Source organism: Populus trichocarpa, chromosome 14, assembly GCF_000002775.5.
Source record: "Populus trichocarpa isolate Nisqually-1 chromosome 14, P.trichocarpa_v4.1, whole genome shotgun sequence".
In the NCBI taxonomy this organism is placed as follows: Eukaryota; Viridiplantae; Streptophyta; class Magnoliopsida; order Malpighiales; family Salicaceae; genus Populus; species Populus trichocarpa.
This window is the reverse complement of record NC_037298.2, coordinates 7,799,616-7,821,846: the sequence shown is the minus strand read 5'-3', so window position 1 is coordinate 7,821,846 and position 22,231 is coordinate 7,799,616. Positions and strand designations below refer to the sequence as shown.

Sequence of the window (22,231 nt, the reverse complement as noted above, 5' to 3'; positions counted from 1 at the left end):
GACTTTTTTATGTGAGTACAATATCCCTGTCACCAATCTTTTAATGGGTTGAATATATATATATATCCTGACCAAGAAATGCCGATCTTCTCTGAACTTTCACTTGCTCATGGGGATTGTTGTTACTCAGGAAAAAGAAATTCCAAAGAAATAGACACGCGATTAGGCATCTGTTTTCTCTGCAATATTTCATTGGAGTCGCAAGCTTATCTGAAATATTATTGTATGACTAACGGTGTTAACTTAGTTGTAGCAATCAAATAAACATGGGTCTGTAAATATATTAGAATCAGAATATTTAGAATTGATAATTAATTAAGTTCAAAGTAAAATGAGTCTGATAAAAATAATAAACCCAAAAACTTAGAGATTATCAAATTCTAAAGCTTTATGCTCAATCCTAGACTATCCTCTATAATATAAGTGTTAAGAACATAGTAAATTGTAATATCTCTACATCTAGAATAATTGTTTATATTAAGGTAATGATTTTCTTTATATATATATATATATATATATATATATATATAAAGTCTCTAATATTTATTATCTTTTTAATAATATGTAAGAGATATTTGCTTCTAATTAATATTGTAAAAAATAGATGACTTTTTGGTTTTTTTTTATATGAAAACGATAAGGTTCAACGAGTATAAATATCTCCTGAACTATTTAGGTAAAGGATTCCCAACTTCTTATCTTTTAAGATAAAAATACTTGGATTTCAGAATATTAACAAACTTAAAACTCAAGAACAAATATCTTTGTTCTTGGAATTTAAGGTTCTTTTAAGTTATTAATTAATACAATTCCAATAAAAATACCGACTTTACCATTAGAGGGTCTTTAAGTTCCTTCAATTGAAATTGTTTTTGCAGGTACTCAAAACTTCTATTGTAAACCTGGAGTTCTTTAGATTAAAAAAAAAAAGTCCAAACACATGAATATATTGGTTAACCACTATTCCAAATGCTATATAATCTTTTATTTATATATATTGGATTTTAGTACATCTTCACTAATAAAATAAAAACTCGATTAGGCATTTTCTCTTCTTAGAGTCTAATAGTGGCAAGCTTATCTAAAATACTATTTTATGACTAACCATGTTGATTTATCTCTTGTTTGGTATTGCGTTCCAAACAAGAGTTGAGAAAAAATTGAATTTTTTTTGTTTAAAATTAAATTTTTATTTATGTTTTTGAATTGTTTTAATGTGCTAATATTAAAAATAAAAAAAAATATTATTTTAATGTATTTCTAATTAAATTTGTTTTTAAAAAACAAACTCTTATCATACTCTCACACATCAACTTAGTTGTAGCAATTAAACAAACGATTGTATACCTTCGTATTCAGACATGGATCACGATATGGTCCTGCCTTATTTTTTTTTTCTTAACTTTCTATCAGAAAAAAAGTATTTTGAAGTTGGGGAGGAGATTTGGTTGACACTTCATCGGTCTTATTCGCATAATTAATCATGTAAACCTGGAGAAGTTTTGTATATTACCTATAGTTTCCATTTTCCCTCTTCTTTGCTATCTTAACTTATCTATTCCTTAGATTAAGAGACTCGCAGGATTAGTTTGATTGTGTAATCAGGTAGGAGAACACTTGAACTCGAGTTATTTGGATCCGTTGAGTGGAGTAGATTTTGCAGTAAGTGGGGCTTACTCTCCCCCAGTACTCTGTCCCTTTTGCACTAGATGAACGTTCACTTGTGACGCGTTTCAAGAATCGCTCCCTTGAGCTCCAATGAATGGGTAAGCACGGTGTAGACTAATGAAGATGATGTAAATCTCAGTGAAAACACAACACAAGTTCAGGAAATTACATTGATGGCGAGGGGTTTCTAATGCGCTTTACTTGATTGATATTGATCAGAACGATCTGTTAGTCGCCCTGTATGCATCAAACCTAACGTATGCAGCTGTTCTTGAAAAGATCCCTTCTCTTCTTGCAGAAATTAAAATAGCTATTCAAGTTCTCTGTCGGACAAGATATATATACCTCTCTCTAATCTAATTTGCTGGGAATGCAGAGCATATATTTATATGGTGGCAGAAAGTTCTGGATGCCCAGACAACTAGCATTACATCATGAAAACAGTGACCTTGATCAAATTGGATGCCTTTGCGTGCATAATGATGTTGTGAAAGCATTTAATAAAGGACCTCGCGAAATCTGCAACGAAATGAGAACAATCTTTGAAGATGCAACGATTGTCTGTGTAGACATATACAAGATCAGATACAATCTCTTCGTCAAGCATAAACAATACGGTAATTCTGATGTCAGTTTGAGTTGAAATTAGAGGCTGCTTTTAATTATTGTTCTGTTCTGTGGATTTGAGTTGGGTGTGCTTTTACACTTTAAATAATTCCCACGCCTAAATGCGTAGGTTTTGATGATCCATCCATTCATGGCTTTGTGGCTATAAAGGGCCAACAAATTATTACAATGTTAAAGCAACGTGCGGCCAGCCTGGTTGCAACCTTTGCAAGAGTTCTATAGCGTGAGATGAAGTTCACTGCACTGAAGCAGCCAACCGCGTGACTGCATCAAGTATTTTATCAGCTCAGTATTTTACCACTAGAATCGAGCCTGACCATTTATAGTAGATTTGACGAATCATGTGATAAGTTTTACGATCTGGCTAAACTATGAAAAAACCTGTGATTTGATGAACTATAAATGTTAAAAAATCTCAATTATTTTAAAAAAACAACTAATAACTTCGAAAGCAACAAGTAAAATAAAGAAATTCCCAAGACAATAACTTCTGAATCTAATTTGGACACAAATTACTAATCTTCAATAGATATTAGGCACTAAATTACTAACTGGGCACAAGGGAATTAGGCACTCATGCAGCTCCGTCCCAGTACAATATCATACACAGAAAAAAAAACATAGTTTTGCCTTGCAAGGACCCAATATCCTGCCATGATACTTAACCATGGGCCTGGCATTATGCATCTGAGGTATATGTTGCTGCTTTAATTCCAACAGCCTAATGAGAATTAGCTTGTTTTTTTCCCCTGTTGGAGCTCTCTCTTCCACATTATTAATCCAAAGAGAAGCAAGATAATATGCTAGTGCATGCATAAAATAATTGTAAGGACAACCCAGAACAAAATTGCCATTCATGTAGTTGGTGTGGATTCTGTGGAAGTGACCCATGGAAAGCTATATGGGCCTACCACTTAGTCAATGGCTGAGATTGAAAATGAAAGCTCTGCCTTTATGGACAGATGGTTTTGTCTTCGCCTCACAAATCTCAATTATGAGCAAGAATAAAGTCTGTGCTAGACAAAATCATTTGAATGCAACTCCAGTCCATTTATTTTATCCCAAAAAAGAAAAAAAATGTACGAAAAACTTGCTTTCAAGTGGACGGGGAGTTTGGTATCTTTTGTTTCTTATGTTTTTTAAAAATATTTTTTATTTAAAAATATATTTAAATTAATTTTATTAGATTTTTTTTTTATTTTTAACATCAACATATAAAAACTATCATGAAAAACACTAAAAACATTATTAATTTAATATTTTTTCAAATTAAATATATTTTTAAAACACCACTGAACACAATTTTAAATTCTTTTCTCATCTTATTTCTATATTTTCTGGCGAGACATGGGCAGTAGTGGACTAGGAACTTTATTTTCATTATCATATACAGGACATGGATCATCCTGTCCGTGATTCATGAAGTGCTTGAAAGTGTTGAATCTACCCAAACTCAAAAAGGCAAAAAGAAGAAGGAAAAAAACATACTAAAAAATGAAAATAAAGTGCAAATAGTATATATAAAGGAATAAGCTAGAATCTGTAAAACATAGTTAACTTAAAAAAGAAGGAAAGAGAAAATAATTCAACACCCAAGTTGCTTGCACTTTTAATTGTGGAGATGATTATACATTGGTGATTGGTGTTTGGAGGTGGGATAACGATTATGATTAAAGTGTTTTTTGTTTGGAAATATAATAAAATAATGTATTTTTTATTTTTTTAAAATTATTTTTAATATCATTACGTCAAAATAATTTAAAAATATAAAAAAATTAATTTTAAATAAAACACAGTTTAAATATTACCATAAATTTCATCCCGATACTAAAAATTCAATGAGAAATAAAAAATAAAATTATATAATTGACCACCAAGTTGCACTGCATCATGTCATAATAAAATAGTAATACATACACATACACCTCTCTTTTAATTTCGCATTGCTAATTATATACCTTGTGAGGCAGAGGCAAAGAGATTCATTAATTTATTTACGTTATTTTTATGATTAATTATATTTTAGCTCTAGATTCAGCAAGAGTATAATAATAATTGTTTTTAAAAATATTTTTATAAAAAATATATTAAAATAATATATATTTTTATTTTTTTAAAATTATTTTTAACATCAACTAACTTGAAAACCGTCCGGCCAATCACATCTTATATAAACCTTATAGTTTCATAAGAGCCCTTTTTTTATATTTATAAACAGCGAGGCATCTGATAATGGATGTAAAATATGAAAAGAAATCATTAAAAAAAACTTTGGAAACTGGTTGGACCTGACAGAACCTGGAGAACTCGAGACAAATTGGGTCCTTGGCGAGTTGAACCGAGAAGAAAATAATATGCCAACAATTCAACAAATTTGTTCGAACTAAAAGTTGCGAAGGCAGGATAAGTTACCTACCGAACAATGAAGGCCAAATAGAAAGAGTAGGCTGAAAATCTTAGAAGCTAGTTGAGTCCTAATAGAACCAGTTTAGTTCATGATGAGTTGAAATCAAGAGAGAAAGTTACCACAACGGTTGATTTAGGTAAATCAAACCAATCCTGAACCAAAATGAAATTAGAGAGTCTACAAGGATTGGAATATAGTTTAATATTCTTTATATTTATTTATTTTGTCAGATGGTAATCAACACATAGGAAAAGAGAACACAATGACCAGAAAAAGGGGGGGGGGGGGTAATAATAATAATAAATCCCTCAAAGTTGTGTTTCATGAACCAAAGCAAATTTAAAAAATAAAAGAGAACTTAACTGTAAGCAAGAAAAAGAAGCCATTTTCTTAAGGGCTGTTGAAATAATCTTGATGGTCACATATCACTTTATTAATGTAACTAATAAAATATTAGTCTAGCGGTTAAGACACTGCTATATCCTTGTAAAGATAAAAATACAAGTTTGATCTTCAGTAAACGCACTTATTACGAGAGGCAACCACAAACCCTAAATGTGATTAGTCTTATCCTTTAAAAAGATATGAAAATATCCAGATAAAAAAAAATTAGTAATAAATAATCTAGACACTTTATAGTAGTAGAACTCATGCTCGAATATAGAATAATATAATTTTGCATTAGGAAGAAGCGAATGTTTCTCTAGTAATTATTATTATTTTTTTAAGATGTGACGACTATATAAAGGAGTTGGTAGATACCTATAAATCTTACAATGATGCTAGTTTGCCGACCCTTTTAATTAAAAATATATATTTATAAGTGTAATAATAATTATTTTTTCAAATAAGTTTTACTTAAAAATATATTAAAATAATATATATTTTATTTTTTAAGAATTATTTTTTATATTAATATATTAAAATGATCAAAAAATACTAAAAATTATTTAAAAAATAAATAAATTTAATTAAAACACTACTTGAGATGCAATTCCAAATAGCTTCAAAGTTAATGATTGAACATACCCTAATGCTATCCCTTTCATTGCAGTTTCCTTTAGGTTCCCACCTTAATTAAATCCCGTGTTTACTTTATATTTATATAACCATAATTGTGGCTTAATGATCATGACAATAAGAAATTAAAAAAGGATCGGAGCAAAAGATGACAGCAATATCATTTGAGTTTCTCTCAACCTTCAAAAAAAATAAAAAATCATTAATCTCTTTTTTATTTTTCGTTTAAGAAAAAGGAGTAAACATTGATCATCTATGTTATAATTATTTATATATTTTTAAGTGAAAAATATTTTGAAAAACAATCATAACTACATTTTTAATAAACATGTTTGAAAATGTAGTTACAATTACTTTTCAAAATATTTTTTACTTATAAATACATTAGTAAACAATCCTTTCACTAAACACCACCAATTCTTTAAATACTAATTAATCGACCACTTGCCATTGTTATGTACATTCTAATGGATATGCTACCAGGAAAAAAAAATGATAAGAACAAATGGACAAGTCAATTTTTGAAAATATATATATGTTAATATTTATTCATTCTTTATTGACATGGCATTTATTACATTAATCCATACATGTCAATTACAGGCCTAGAAATCTGTTATGCCTACGATGATATATATAAATCCCAGGTCGAGAAGAAAATGTAACCATTTAACATCACCAAGTACTGTCCTATATGTGGCATGTCATGCTGCATGTGTCGTTTTATTATTAATAAAAAAAAAAAATTGTCATGCAAGAAGACAAGAAGAGTAATAAATTTAACATCTTTTTTTTTAAAAAAAAACATATTTCTAGCATGTCTACATCACACCATCATCATCATCTTATTACCACAATCATCTTGTTAATTTTTTTTTATTATCACTTTGATCAACTCACCACCATAATATTATTATTATAACTGGTACCACTAATATCCCATCACCACTATTATTAAAATATCTAGCTGTTGTGGTCAATCGTGTGACTTGTTCCGTCCCCGTCCCGGGTTCGACCCTCTATATGCACGCCTGTCACCCCCGCGGTGCCTTACCTACTCCTGGGCTTGCAGGGTGTCCAGTGGGCCGTGGGGAATAGTCGTGGTGCGCGTAAGCTGGCCCGGACACCCCACGTAAATAAAAAATATATATATATATATTTTATACACATAAAATACTTTATGTAAAAAAAATTTCAAGCTAAATATTAGAAAGTATTATATATATTTTATGTGAAATAAAAAATCCAAAGTACATTATTAGGCTTTGCAATGAGATTTGTATATTTGGTTTTCTATGTACTCTCACATCATGAGAAAAGAAAGTGAAAAGCATTTTCTGGTTTATAATTAAGAACATGAACGGTTTAGAAACGAGGATACGCAATAGAAGTCATTTTCTGATATGATTTTGAAAGTGGTTAGCATAATTATTAAATCTAAACGCACTTGGCTTGGTTTAATTCGGCAGCCAATGCCAAGAACAAATTCTGCATTATATATATCTTTCACTCTTTAATCATATATGCCACGAATATGCAAGAACCATACCTTTGCTCTCATTTCGATCTCCGAAAGAAGAAAATTAAGGTCTTCCCATTTCAGTTCTGTCCCCTGCGACACTTATGTTCAGTGTCTTTGGCGAATCAAAACTCTTTAAGAAACAAATGCTTTATTAATGCTAGAATAAAAAAAAAAGGGAACAGAAAGGCATGGAAGGTTGAGTGTGGACAGGAAAGAGAACTTCAAAAATAGTACCAGTAAGGAAGATAGCTAGAATGAGCTGTTCCAGTTTCTAAGCACATGGGCAGCAATTGAATATGATAAATTATTTCGTCATTCCTAGTAGTGTTGAATCTGCCCTAAAAGCAAATGGAAATGAATCAGATTTATATATTTGGATAGCTAGAGAAAGGTCAACTGGTTTAATTATCAGTTACGAAAGGCATTGACGAACAAGTTGCAGCATCATTTTATCTTAACATCGATCCAATAGAGGGTGGGGGGAGTGGCTTTGATGTATTCGCAAGCTCATTAGTTTGTGATTTCGAGTAATCCCAGGACAGCAATTGCAGGATTCACTCATCCTTCAACACCAAGAATCTCCACCATATTCCTTAAAAAATAAAAACTGGACGAGAGAACATTTCATTATCTTACAGTGGACTATACATGTACAGAATGAACCAGAAAAAAGTGCAGTTGACCCCCTCTTCTTCTTCTTTTCAAATTTATAAAAAGGGTGCCAGCACTGTAATGTGAGGCACAAGTTCCTCTCCTCTCTCAGAGATGCAAAAAAGACAGATTAATATTGCTTTCTGATATTGCCACATCAGATCAGACCCACCATCTAATGTGGGGCAAGATGCTTATATGGCTCCATCAGAGGGTCATGATGTCTACTGAATAATGAATTCACTCTATGAATCAGGCATCGTGATTCAGAACCGAAATAAATTCATTGATAGTCAACTGTAGCTCACAATGTGGCCATGAAAAGCTTCAAAATATACCACCTGTATTAAAAACTTCTTGCCTCTTGGCCAAATAAAATCCGTCAAATTAATGGTAACTGAAGCTTCCTGGTGGATCCATACAGCTGACGTGGACCAATTAAAAGGGAGAGTGCATGGAAGTGGAAATGATCAAGGGTATAGAGGATTGACATCCCCCAAGCTAGAGACTCTTCATTTCACTCGCATGACCAAGCATTGCTGCCTACACCAAATCTACCTCCACACCCTTCCAGGTAACTTTTATTACTATATATATTTGGAGCTTCTTCTCCTTCAATTGTCAACACATTGGAACTCAAGAAGAGGTTTGTATTGTTCTTGTTTGTGGAGACCAACCCACCAACTTCTGTCCTGCACAGCGAACTTCTCCCCCTTGGCACTCTTTTGTCTTTAAACTCTTTGCTACCCATCGTATCATTATTTTACTTTGCTGTGCTTGTTAAGCCAGGTAGCATAGAGCAAGCTCACCTGTGGATTCATCTTTCTTTTTCTTTTTTTTTTCCTCTAGTCCTTCTATAAGTTGACCAGATTGATGATTTTCAAGTTATGTAGCCTTTTCCACTAATCAGTTCCTCAATGAATCCATTCCTCCCTGTAAAATCCCAAAATTGTCGCTAGAGGGTATTCTAGCTTTAGCTTCTGAGTGTTTGAGTCATCTTTTGCAAGCTTTCAAAGAAGGAAGAGATTCAAGTGCAGCACTACTTTTCACCAGTTAGCTTCTTGTGGATAACATCATGGAGGAGACATTTGTGCCGTTGCGTGGAATCAAGAATGACCTTCGTGGAAGATTAAGGTGTTACAAGCAAGACTGGACAGGTGGATTCAAATCAGGCTTCAGGTATCTCATCTCTTTAGTGATCATACAAAATCTTGCTGTGCATGGTTTGAAGTAATTGCCATTTTGTTGACAGATACATATATTCTTTGCATTTTAGGCCTTCTTTGTTGGTCAATTTCAACATGATTGTTGGTGACAAAAAATTTTGATGTTCTTTTCAGGATTTTGGCTCCCACCACATATATATTCTTTGCTTCCGCTATTCCGGTCATTTCATTTGGTGAACAATTGGAGAGAAATACTGGTATTGACATGAACTCAGTGAAGAACTATTTTATCTCCTGTTGAATATTCTTTTTCTTAAAAAACTGATGTTGCTTCACTCAAATCATGCCCATTCTTTTTCTCATACTCTACCGTTTTATCAAAACATTTTAATCTCAAGGTGGAAAAAAGAAAAAGAAGAGACATGACTATTATGTAAAATTTTAGCACGTCGTGAAATCTATCTTGCACTTGCAGATGGGGTTCTAACAGCAGTTCAGACCCTAGCATCCACCTCAATTTGTGGGATCATACACTCAATTGTTGGGGGTCAACCTTTGCTGATATTGGGAGTCGCAGAGCCAACAGTCATCATGTATACATTTATGTTTAACTTTGCTAAAGAGAGAGCTGATTTGGGAAGGGATTTGTTTCTTGCATGGACTGGATGGTGAGCTGATTAACCCCTTTTTAGTGGTCTTAGATGATCTCCTTCCTCTGTTTGACAAACTTTACCTGGTTATATGATCTTGCAGGGTATGTGTTTGGACTGCACTCTTGTTGTTCTTACTGGCTGTCTTAGGAGCATCCTCCATTATCAATAGGTTCACCCGTATAGCAGGAGAGTTGTTTGGTCTACTTATTGCAATGCTCTTCATGCAACAGGCCATCAAAGTAAGAGTGGTTAAAGGCTTTGTCTGCATTATGATGGCTTGTTGTGATTAATTTCTACTTGATATTATTTTTGTTTAAGTACTAGTTAAACTAATCAATTGACCTGATTGTGAAGGGACTTGTGGAAGAGTTTCGCATTCCACAACGAGAAGATCCAAAATCAACGGAGTTTATACCTTCATGGAGGTTTGCGAATGGGATGTTTGCTCTGGTTCTATCATTTGGCCTCCTGCTCACTGGATTAAGAAGCCGCAAGGCAAGATCATGGCGCTATGGGAGTGGTATGTAGATCAAAATTCGGGTTTCTGATAGAAAACTTAAATATTACTAATTATGATCAGTCGGCAATCTTGATCACTTTAAATATTACTCAATTCTTTTGTTTTGAAAACTTAAAATTATTTTCCTGACAGGCTGGCTTAGAAGTTTAATAGCAGACTACGGTGTACCCCTCATGGTTCTAGTGTGGACAGCTGTCTCGTATATTCCAACAGGAAATGTTCCTAAAGGGATCCCACGGCGTCTTTTCAGCCCAAATCCCTGGACTCCTGGTGCATATGAGAATTGGACTGTCATTAAGGCAAGTTCTGTCGCGTCTTATAGTAATCTGGAAATCAATGAATTTTATCTCCACATATTTGACTAAAATGATTATTTTAAACCCCATATGACAGGAGATGTTAAACGTTCCCATTTTCTACATAATTGGAGCTTTCGTTCCTGCTACGATGATCGCGGTGCTTTACTATTTTGACCATAGTGTAGCATCTCAACTTTCTCAGCAGAAGGAGTTCAATTTGAGAAAGCCATCTTCTTACCATTATGACTTGCTTCTTTTGGGGTTTCTGGTATGCAGATATTTGTGTTTCCTTCTCCTCGAATTGTCCCTTCTAACTTTATTTTTTTCGATCATTCATAATATTTACATTTATGATGTCAGACCTTAATGTGTGGTCTTCTTGGAATCCCGCCATCAAATGGAGTCATCCCCCAATCTCCAATGCATACAAAGAGTCTGGCTACTCTTAAGTACCAGGTAATATATCCTGAAATCTCTCTAAAACTAAACGTTCTTTCAATAAAGCGATTAGTATTGAAGAAATTGTTTTTTGTTATTCAAATCATCATTTCCAGTCTTGTTGTCTCAGTGATAACTTTGTGCACTAAATCTGCTTATGGAAAATATTACGCAGTTGCTTCGAAATAGACTTGTGCAAACAGCACGTAGAAGTCTGAGAAAGAATGCCAGCTTGGGACAGTTGTATGGAAATATGCAAGAAGCCTATCAACAAATGCAGACTCCTTTGGTCTACCAACAGCCCGCTCAAGTATGTTTGCAACTTATGCTGCTGTTGACCATTTGGCTTTCTCTTGAAAGTAAACATGGTCATATTTTTGGAATTCCTAAATGAAATCACATTATCTGCTTTTGCAGAAAGTAATTGAGAATAGTTAAACATCTTGTGCAGGGTCTAAAGGAATTCAAAGAATCAACCATCCAAGCTTCTACATGTACAGGCCATATCGATGCCCCGGTTGATGAGACAGTATTTGACATCGAGAAGGAAATTGATGATCTATTGCCTGTTGAGGTTAAAGAACAACGTCTAAGTAACATACTTCAAGCCACAATGGTTGGAGGTTGCGTTGCAGCCATGCCCTTCCTCAAAAAGATTCCAACCTCAGTCCTTTGGGGCTATTTTGCGTTTATGGCCATTGAAAGTTTGCCGGGTAACCAATTTTGGGAAAGAATATTACTGCTCTTCACTGCACCAAGCAGAAGATACAAGTAAAACCTTCAAATCCTGTATCTTTTACACTTCCACTTTATCTTGCATGCTTGCTTGTTATTCATCGCCTAAAATAACTTTCTCGCAGAGTTCTTGAAGATTACCATGCCACATTTGTAGAAACAGTTCCTTTCAAGACAATTGCCATGTTCACAATTTTCCAGACAACTTATTTGCTGATATGTTTCGGTCTCACTTGGGTTCCAATTGCGGGCGTTATGTTTCCTTTGATGATCATGCTTTTGGTTCCAGTAAGACAATACTGTCTTCCCAAGTTTTTCAAAGGAGCACACCTTCAAGATTTGGATGCAGCCGCGTATGAAGAAGCACCAGCTTTGCCATTCAATCTCGCAACAGTAAGATTCCTTGTCCGACATAACGTACAGGAAAACCCATCGTGCATTGTTCTAAAAAAAACCCATCTTGCAATCACTTTCGCTTCACATATATAATTTCTTCATTATGTCTATAGGAGGCAGAGATGGGGGCAGGAGCTGCTTATGGAGGAGATGGAGAGATTTTGGATGAGGTTATTACCAGAAGCCGAGGAGAGTTCAGGCACACAAGTAGTCCTAAAATCACAAGCTCCACTGCAACACCAGCAAATAATCCTAAAAGCCATCAAAGCCCACGTCTCTCTTACACATATAGTCCTCGTGTAAGTGAACTAAGAGGGGAGAAAAGTCCTAAACCTGGTGCAAGAGGGTCTAACAGTCCAATAACTGGAGATCAAAAGTTTTCTAAACTGGGGAAGAGTCCTTCAAGTTCAGAACAAAATTAGTGTCAAATTGTTTTTGGCTTATCTACCAGTAATTAAGAAAGGAGCTTTAGATTGGCTTGTGCTTGCCCCATTTCCCTTTTTAAGTGTGTTGTTTTTGTTGGAATTAGTGTAAAATATTCCTTCTATCTGATCTTCTCCTTCCGAGAAAAAATTTGTATAATAGAATAGTTGCTTTGGTTGTGACAAGTGTACTGAAGTATATTGGTTCCGTCTATAGTAATTCAATGCATTGCTTTATGATGAAATTTAGTTGTTCTTAATTAGAATTACAAATAGCCAGTTTATAATTCAATGAAGCCTTACTTATTTTGCTTCGGCTGCAAGGATCCCATCTTGATATTACTTCCAACCACACTACTGATGCCTCAAACTCTTACGGTAAATATTTTCCGGTATAACGGAGAGCATACTGTTTGAACCTAAAACTACTATCACGATATCTGGCTGTCTTGCCGCCTGACCTTATTTCAGATGATGTTATTTTGGTTGATACATCGGCAGTTATTAGAAGCCTCTGTTGCTCAGTTTCGGATATCCATATCTGGTGCCAGTGCATGTCCGATAAACATATCCATATCTGAATCCACATCCATCTGCAAATATCAAATGTCACACATGGATACTCTAGGCAAAGTGAAGAACTGATCGAAGCAACATAAGTTGAAACTTATCTGATGTGTTCCATGCCATCAAATTTCAGCCCTCTTTCTGCCTTCATGCATCCCTAAGCAATTATTACAAGCAAGGATTGCCAACAAATGAAGCCGTTACAAATTTGTCAATGAGATTCACCTAATCATAAAACCAATTTTGTGAAGCAAGCTACCAATGCCGTTGTTCTGTTACTATCGTGTATATCACTTTAATAATTAGAACTGAAAAACAAAATTAGGTTCTGGTGTATTTCATTGTTGAAAGACTTTGATTCTCTTTAAAGAAATTATGAAATGCTAGTGGCCCCAGATCATGATTTTGAACGGACCTGTAGCTGGACACATAAAACTGCTTGTGGCCCCAGACTCTGGCTCTTAATGTCTTTTTTTTTTTTTGGGATTGCTGGTGTGTGTGAGGTCTGTTCTGTAATTATAAATAACTTGTAATAATCCAACCCAAGCGTCAACGCTTCAATAGAAACGAAGCATGTAGAAGAATGGTTTGGAACACAAACTAGATATGAATAAAGGGACTTTTAGAACAGCTGTGGTAGAAAAGATGCGGTCAGAAGTTTTCCCATCGAGCATTCCAGGGAATAGAAGAACTAGAAGAGATAGCTGGTTAGCTAAAACTTGTAAGGTCCTACACCCTCAAATTGAAAAACACACACACACACGAGTGAACACTGCTGAACAGGGTTTGAGTGCTTTTCATAGCATAGATTTTGGTGGGCTATAGTTCTTCACGTCAGCCATTAATTATGAAATATAGGCGAGCGAGCTCAAGTCCCTTTCTAATGATTTCAGTATCTCTGTCAGTGCACAATTCAAAGAAACATTCCAAAAAGAATAGCTTGGTTATACAAGTATATCCTCAACTTTTAATTCCTTGCAAAAATGAAGTTGCTTGAAATCAGATGTTCCGAGTTTCCATTGGAGAAAGGAGTTGACCATCAGAGTTTTGTTGAGATGGAAGGAAACCGAATTATGAAAAGTCGCTACCATGTGTAACATCTGAATCGTCTTGAGTAAATATTGCGATATGCACCACAATAAACCTGAGGAAATCATGCATACTAGCTGTCAAAAATATGTGGTCTAAATTTATGTCTTTCTCCAGATATCTCCCTTTCTCTAAAAACTCGAAATAAACCACACATTCATCCTTTATTTTTTTCTTATTATAACAAGAATTTGATCTCCTATTTTTCAAAAGGAGTCACAATCACTCAATTAATTGACTATATAACAATAATTAATTGTGATAGCAAATCAAATTTCAAGAAAAAAAATGACATGATATAGATTAAATTGAAAATTGTACCAGCATGAATATCAAGAATGCTAGTAATCACAAGTAAAAACAGACATTGATGATACAGGTTTAAAAAATAAAAAAAAATATGATATGAATTTGTGCAAGACACGTTAGCTTGATTTGCCTGGGTCAAAGCAAGAACAATCAAGCCTATTTTTTTAGCTCGGTTCAAATAGTATTGGGTCAATTTGATCGTGGTCAAATCAAGCCCAAATTACCTCATTATTCACTGCAGTATCGAGTCTAACTTCCTCTAGAAAGTCCAAGTTTTCCCTCAGTTCCTAATCATTGATGTTAGTAAAGAAATGTAATACCCTATGGCTAAGGCATCTTATTTATGTTGGGATCATTGCTTCTGTGCCAAAAATCAGGAGAAAAGGTGTTTCACCAATGGAAGTCTTCTGAAAAGTTAAATTTTCTAACTTGATAAAGGTATCAGCAAGATAAATGTGAGACTTGGTTTTATACCTTTGCCAAAAAAAGGAGCCAAAATCCTTTAAATAATATGTTTAAAGGTAAGTCACTCTCATTTAAAGAACTAGAGATATGAGTGGTAATGGTTAGTTAAAGGGGATCGACAACCTCTTTACACGATGTATATAGGTGTTTCTCAATTTGGAATATAGCTAGTGGAGATAACACAACTCATCCTTTAAGTCCTAGTGAGATGAAAGTACTTAAGAAACTTTTCTGTAACCACCAGTATCATCATATCTTTTGGTTAGCCGAAGGGTTATCTTTGAAATAAAGTTTATATGATATGAATACTAACCATTTCTTGTTTTTTCAAACTATTCTAGTCTTGTGCTCATTTATTTTGTGCAATGTTTTAGGTGGTCTAGGAAACTCATGGAGAGTTAAAAAATCTCTTTCTCCTTCAAGCAGTTCTATATCATCATAAGACGAGGAGCAGGAGAAAGAGGAGGAGAGCCAAGTGGATGTTGAAGATTATGAGGAGGAGGTTGAAATGGATGTTGAGCCTTCTAGAATGAATAAGAGGAAGAATACTATAATGGATTTGACAGCGAGTAGATATGCTCTTCGTAAAAAGAGTAGAAAGAACATTGGTTCAAGTACACCTTATTTGAGACCTCTTCCTAGCCCTCTACCATCAACACAAGCAAGTCTTGTTCCAATTTCTAGTGATGTTGATTTGCCTAATACAGGACAAGGCAATACCAACACTGATGTTAGTTCTAGTTTTATGGTGTTTGCTTGTGGTAGCTCTAGATTTATGTTCTTTTCTCCAACTATGATGAATAAGGGGAAGAATACTATAATATTTGACAGCAAGTAGATATGCTCTTTGTAAGAAGAGTAGAAAAAACATTGATTCAAGTACACCTTCTTTGAGTCCTCTTCCTAACCCTCTACCATCAGCTCTTATACCATCAACACAAGCAAGTCTTGTTCCAATTTTTAGTGATGCTGATTTTCCTGATACATGATTTTCCTAATACAGGACAAGACAATACCAACACTAATGTTAGTTCTGGTTTTATGGCATTTGCTAGTGGTAGCTATGGATTTATGTCCTTTTCTCCAACTAAGATAGGGAATCGACCTATTCCTTTATTAAATTTTGACAACACAGATAAGGCAGTTATGAGTGCTTTCTTTAGAGAAGACCCCTCAGCTTTAGATCGACAAGACAGAGCAATACAAGTTTTTACTAAGATGTCTCAGTAGAGATAGGGTTGTTGAAGATGAATTTAGTTAGATTTAGGCTTTCTCAGCATATAATCCTAGGCGGGGTTATGAACTTCAAATAAATTTAGTTGGACCTAGGTTTTCTTAGCGAATAATCCTAGGCAGTGTTACCTGCAAAAAACACTTTAATAGTTAAGTCACTATAGTGTTTTAAGATTGTTATTTTCTTGTATAGAGAAAAGATGATTACAAGTACTAAGTGAGAGAGAAAGATCATTCTAGATCCTTTTCCTTCTTGCTTTACTTTTCTTTATATAACTTAAAGAGTAGCTTTTAAAAAAAATAGAAGTAGCTTCTTAGGTGTAGCACCTTATAATAACTTTATTAGATATAGTCACGTTGTATAGGTTAAAGGTAAAGCGTAGATGTCGGTGTAGTGTATACTATTGATATGAATAATAATAAACTACAAAAAAAAAAAACAAATAAAAAGAGAGAGGATTGTTCAAAAGAATCGAATTTAATGTAGGCTCGATTAGCTTTGGTTTAACCAAGGTTAAACCAAACACAAAAAAGTGTTAATCCGAACCCAAAATAAGTTTGGTTAGGTTCAGTTTGATCTAATCAAATCAACCCAAGAGTAAAGAACCAATCATGTTTTTTGGCTCAATTTGGTTTCGGTTTGACCTAGTAAAACCGAACCAAGAGGAGATCTTGGGTTATGGAATAATCCTCCCTTCTTACTTACTACATGTAATCATCTTTTTTTTTACAAGAAAATAATACCCTTAAAACACCGTAATGACTTAGCCATTAGAGTTTTTTTTGCAGGTAACACTGACAAAGATTATATGCTAAGAAAGCCCAGGTCCAGCTAAATTTATTTAAAGTTCGTAACATCGCCCAAGATTATCCGGTAAATATAATACTATTCCACTCTCAGCAAGACAACAACTACTCCTAACAGTTAGCATGGATCTTGTGCAAATGATTAGTAATATCACCGACATCCTTTGAAAGGCCTCGCACCAGTTACCTATTGACACGTTAAAATAACAATGATGTGGCACTTGGGTAATTGGAATAACAGGGACAATGTACTTGGGAAGATTGTTGAGGCGATGAGATCTGTAACTCTCCATGGAAAGGTATGGTCTTTATGTGATTCCTCTTGGGTCGGATGATCTTACCTTAAAATATTAAAATTTGGTAATGAGTATTTTTTAGAGTGTTTTTATTTAAAAATATATTAAAATATATTTTTTAAAAAAATTATTTTTTATATCAACATATCAAAACAATTTAAAAATATAAAAAATTAATTTTAAACAAAAAATATTAAATTTTTTAAAATAAAATTTCAATTTGGGAGTGTGGTAGCGATTGATTTTTAAAATACTTTTCATTCCAAAACAAATTAAAATAATATTTTTTATTTTTTAAAAATTATTTTTGACATTAGTACATTAAAATGATTTGAAAACATCAAAAACATATTAATTTAAAGTAAAATAAAAAATAAAAAAAAATTAAAATTTTTTAAAAATACTTTTAAAACATAGTACAAAACAGTGATGTCTCACCATCAAACACGGCAACTAGATAGTATAATATCACGTTTCACAAAGAAAAAAAAGCTGGGATTAAATTATGCTTGGCCCCATGAATGATTTAAGCTAAGATTCGTCTTGTCTCTCCGCTTTTCACTACTTTCATTTTATTTTCTTTTTCCACTCTTCCTTTTCCTTTTCCTTTTTTTTCTTCTTCATCTTTGACGTTAGACGTTATCATACTGTATATTCTTGGGCCAACTGACCTAAACCCCAAAACAATGGGCCTATAAAATAGAACATAAAACAAATTGGATAAACCCTCTTTCTTTCTATTTCTGTTAAAGAGAATACTGAATAAACTGCTGAAAACGAAATAGAAATTTGTTTTTCCTTTTTTTTTTTAAAAGAAACTTCATATATATTATAGAATCACATACTGAGATATATAAGGCATTCAATACTGTTGTTAAGGTAGAAAAAGCCCATTAATAAAACCTCGGGTAAGTGTAAAGTCAACATATTATCTGGAAACCTTTCCAGTTTTTGGCAATAGGCAATTTCAAGTTCAAAAAAAGGGCAAGAAATTTTAAAAACCAAACCTAATTAATTCCTGTTCTAAGAACAACAGAGATTAAATTCAACAATAAAGATACCAAAGTCCTAAACCTCGGTACAGAGGTCTAAAATAATGGAGGATCACTTGTAACTTGTAATAAGCCCAGATGGAAGAATGAACCAAGGTCCGACTATTGCAAAGCTGGCCTGGCCCAGCAATTCTGAAAAACTCGTATTCTTAACATAGTTTATTCTCCTAATTTGGTCTCCTTAACTATTCCTTAATTGGTTAAACAAATTAATTTGAGAGGAAAATCTGATTAGTTGCCTAATTAACTGGATGGGACGCGGGGAAGGGCATTTGAAGAAACAAATTTTACCCTTCATGTAATTTTAGAAAATAAATTAAATTTGAGGGAAGTTAAAAGGAAAAACTCAATTTCACGGTATCTAGTAATTTGTTCTTCTTCTTACAAGACTAACTAAGAAGAAGAAAAGCCAGTATATTTGAAAGTGTAGTTGTGACTACTTTTCATACTAAAATGTATTAAAATGATATTTTTTTTATTTTAAAAAAATTATTTTTAAAATCAGTATATTAAAACGATTTAAAATATATATAAAAAATAATTTTTATCAAAAAAAATTAATTTTTAAGGAACCAAACGGTTCCACTGTGCTTATAGAAAACGTGAAAAACCACTCCACAAAAGTAATTAAGGTGGACAAGTTGGGTCGAATCAAAGACTCTTAAGGACACAGAGGTAATTAAGGTGGCGAATAGGTACTGATGATGCAGAGGGTACGTCAGAGAAGCAATCCAGGCGCGTGAAAGAGAGATCGCGAAACTAGACCGGCTGCCGGGTTAATTTTGCTGAGGTAAGATGCCTGACATCATGCATTATTAAGGTGCGGCTTGCATTTCTTGCTTGCTTTACGCTGCCTGCTGATGAGTCTTATCGTTGATTTTGAACACTCGGAACGCATCCCCTTTATACTTTCTTCCCGGGGAACACCCAAAATGTCAAGACCACTAATTTCGACTTTTTAATGGGATGATAATGTTAATGGACAATCAATCGATCATTAGTTATTTGTTTTTAAAATTTAAAATTTGAAATAGGTTTTAACTTTTAATTGTATATATATAATTGAGTTAAGTTTTTACTTTAAATAAAAGTTAATTTTTTAAAATTTATTATTTTTAACTCATATTATCTCCTTTTATCGTTTGAGTTTTTTTTTTTTTTATGGAACACAATTTTAACTTAACTCATTTTTATCCTTGAAAAATAATTTTTGAATTATAACTCAATAGTTAAAATTAAGCTATTTTTCATAAATTACGTCAGACACGTTTTTAATCATCTTAATTGTAGATCAATATTTAAATTTTTAAAGTTCTTTTTTTAAAAGAAAAGGTAACAGAAAGAAAGTCCTCATGGTGACTCCAGAAATCAAGTCCCTTAAAGCAAAGACTATTAAAAATATATAATGTCGGTATGGATGATGGGTCAGGTTCGGGTGGAAGATTTTGTTCACAAATTGACTAACTAATTTGACTCTCTATTCTTAAAGAAAAAACATTTATTGAAATCACATCTTCAATCATGAATCACAACATCATAGGGTACAATTCATAAAATAAAATAAATAAATAATAAATTTCAAAATGCATACCCATACATCAGTGATATACTAAATCATTCCCTTGCAATACATTGCGAGTCATATTATTTTTTTAACATAAAAAATTCAAGCATTGCTAGCAAGTTTTATAGTGAAAAAAAAAAATTCAAGTCGCGTGTGAGTTGATTCGATGCAACTTGATTAACTTGATAAATCTAAATACAATTTGGATGATCATTAAAAATTTAATTTGACTAAAAAAATTTAAAATAATAATTTTTTTTAATATTGGAAGAGAAACATATTAGATATACTCGAGTCAACTCTAGTTAACCTACAAAATCCATGATCTAAATTATGAGACTGTGATGCCCTTATAAAAATTAAATTAAACAAATTATAAAATTCAATCCCCACTCAATCCAATATTAAATGATGAAATTAAAAAATAATTTAAAAATAGACACAAAAAACTACTCAGGGTTTAACCCACCAAACCCCTGAACCGAGTCATGAGACTGGATAACCTCATAAAAAAATCAAAATAAAATTATGAAGTTCAATTCTCAATTAACTTAACGTTGAAGGATAAAATTGAAAAAAAAAATCAATTAAGAAATGAACAAAAAAAATTCAACCTAAGTTAACTCGTCAAACTCGTGATCCATAAAGAGAAGATCATTCATAACTTGTAACATTTTATGTTAAAAGACATAAGAATAAAATAACAAATCTTCATAACCCAATATGGAGCCTAGAAATATTATTAACTTCATATGTATTTGGACTTGAAATGATTCAAAATTCAATGTCATTGGTCTAGCAGCTTGTCAAACCCAGATGTACTTGGCCTTAGCGCGTAGCTGAACCCAGAGATATTAGGTTGGCATCGCACCAAACTCACATGTACTTGGGCTCAACACATAGCTAAACCCGAGGGTGTTGGGTTAAGCATCTCACTAAGCCCACATGCATTTAGGCTCAACATGTAGTTAAACTCAAAGGTATTAGGTCTGACATCTCACTAGGCTCACATGCACTTGAACTTGACGCGTAGCTGAATCCAAGGGTGATGGATCTGGTAAATGGCCTCACCCACATGTATTTGAGCTCAACGTGTAATTGAACATAAAGGTGATGAGTCTACTAGTTGGGCACACCCACACGTACTTGAGCTCAGCGCATAGCTAAACTAAAAGATGTTGAGTATGACATCTCGACGAACCCACGTATACTTGGGCTCAACGCGTAACCGAACCTAAAGGTGTTGGGTCTAGCATCTTGCTAGACCTACATGCATTTGGGTTCTGCGTGTATCTAAACCCAATGATGTTGAGTCTAACACCTCGCCGAATCCACATGTACTGTCAAACCCACATATACTTGAATACAATGGTGTTGGGTCTGAAATCAAGTCAGACCCATGTTATCTAGGCTTTATTCAGCTAAGCCTAGGTATATTGGGTTATTATATTGTCTTTGACCTTTTTAATTATGGACTTTTAAATGCGCGCATACACACACATATATATGCAATGCGTGTTCCAAACGGACCTCTATTTTGGCACGTGTGATCCTCTTTTTTTTTTCCTGTTTCCTTTCTCTCCTCCTTAATTTTTGCACTGGCCCTAAAAAACTTTAGACCATCCCTTTAATTTGTTATTCCTTCCTATTTGATCTATATTTTTTTTATTACTATTTTTTTAAAATGATTTATGAAATTGGATTTTTTATCAGTTTCATCTCCTTACAATCTTTTTATTTCAAATTTGATCCCTATTTTTTTAAATGATATTTGTTTTATTTGAGAGGACTTTTGAAAGGTTTTTTTTTGCAATTTTATCCTTCTTGATTTTTTTTTCTACCAATTTGATCCTTACTAGTTTAATTGCTATTTTTTCTTGCATTCGAGTTTTTTTTAATTTATATTTTTTTCCTGATTTTATGCTCTAACATTGAATTTGTTAGAAATTGAGCTCCTTGATTGATTTCAAGTCTAAGATTTCAAGAGTTGCGAGTTTGAATGATTAATCCGGGTTTCGAAAATGTATCTAGGTTTGTTTGTCTTTTTTTTAATCTCTTTTTTTTTCAGTTTCATCTCTCAATATTTATTTAATTGGAGATTCGACTTTGTTATTTTTTATTTTCTTTCTATAAGATTCTTCACTAATTTTGATAATTATTTATGTTATCTTGAGTTTTTTTATTTGTCGTTCTCTATCAAATTTAGCTTTTTATAGAATTTTTTTCAACTAAATTAAATTAATTGATTTGATATAGCATGAGATTCTCATCTCATGATATATTTTTTTAGTTTGCTTTTTTGAATAACTGCTCTAACAATGCATA

The 22,231-nt window shown here is 33.2% G+C and overlaps 1 protein-coding gene and 1 pseudogene across 1 annotated transcript; both read left to right on the top strand.

Annotated features, from left to right (window-relative positions):
- The first annotated feature begins 1,762 nt into the window (after positions 1 to 1,762).
- LOC18105268 (GDSL esterase/lipase At3g62280-like) lies at positions 1,763 to 2,621 on the top strand (annotated as a pseudogene).
- Positions 2,622 to 8,426: 5,805 nt separating this feature from the next.
- LOC18105267 (boron transporter 1) lies at positions 8,427 to 12,769 on the top strand. The gene is made up of 12 exons (XM_024584362.2): positions 8,427 to 9,074; positions 9,236 to 9,318; positions 9,537 to 9,729; positions 9,815 to 9,953; positions 10,069 to 10,234; positions 10,367 to 10,533; positions 10,628 to 10,801; positions 10,894 to 10,989; positions 11,147 to 11,281; positions 11,423 to 11,742; positions 11,832 to 12,099; positions 12,216 to 12,769. Exons 1-12 carry the CDS (start codon positions 8,971 to 8,973, stop codon positions 12,522 to 12,524), a joined length of 2,154 nt encoding a protein of 717 aa, XP_024440130.1. The 5' UTR covers positions 8,427 to 8,970; the 3' UTR covers positions 12,525 to 12,769.
- Positions 12,770 to 22,231: the final 9,462 nt, after the last annotated feature.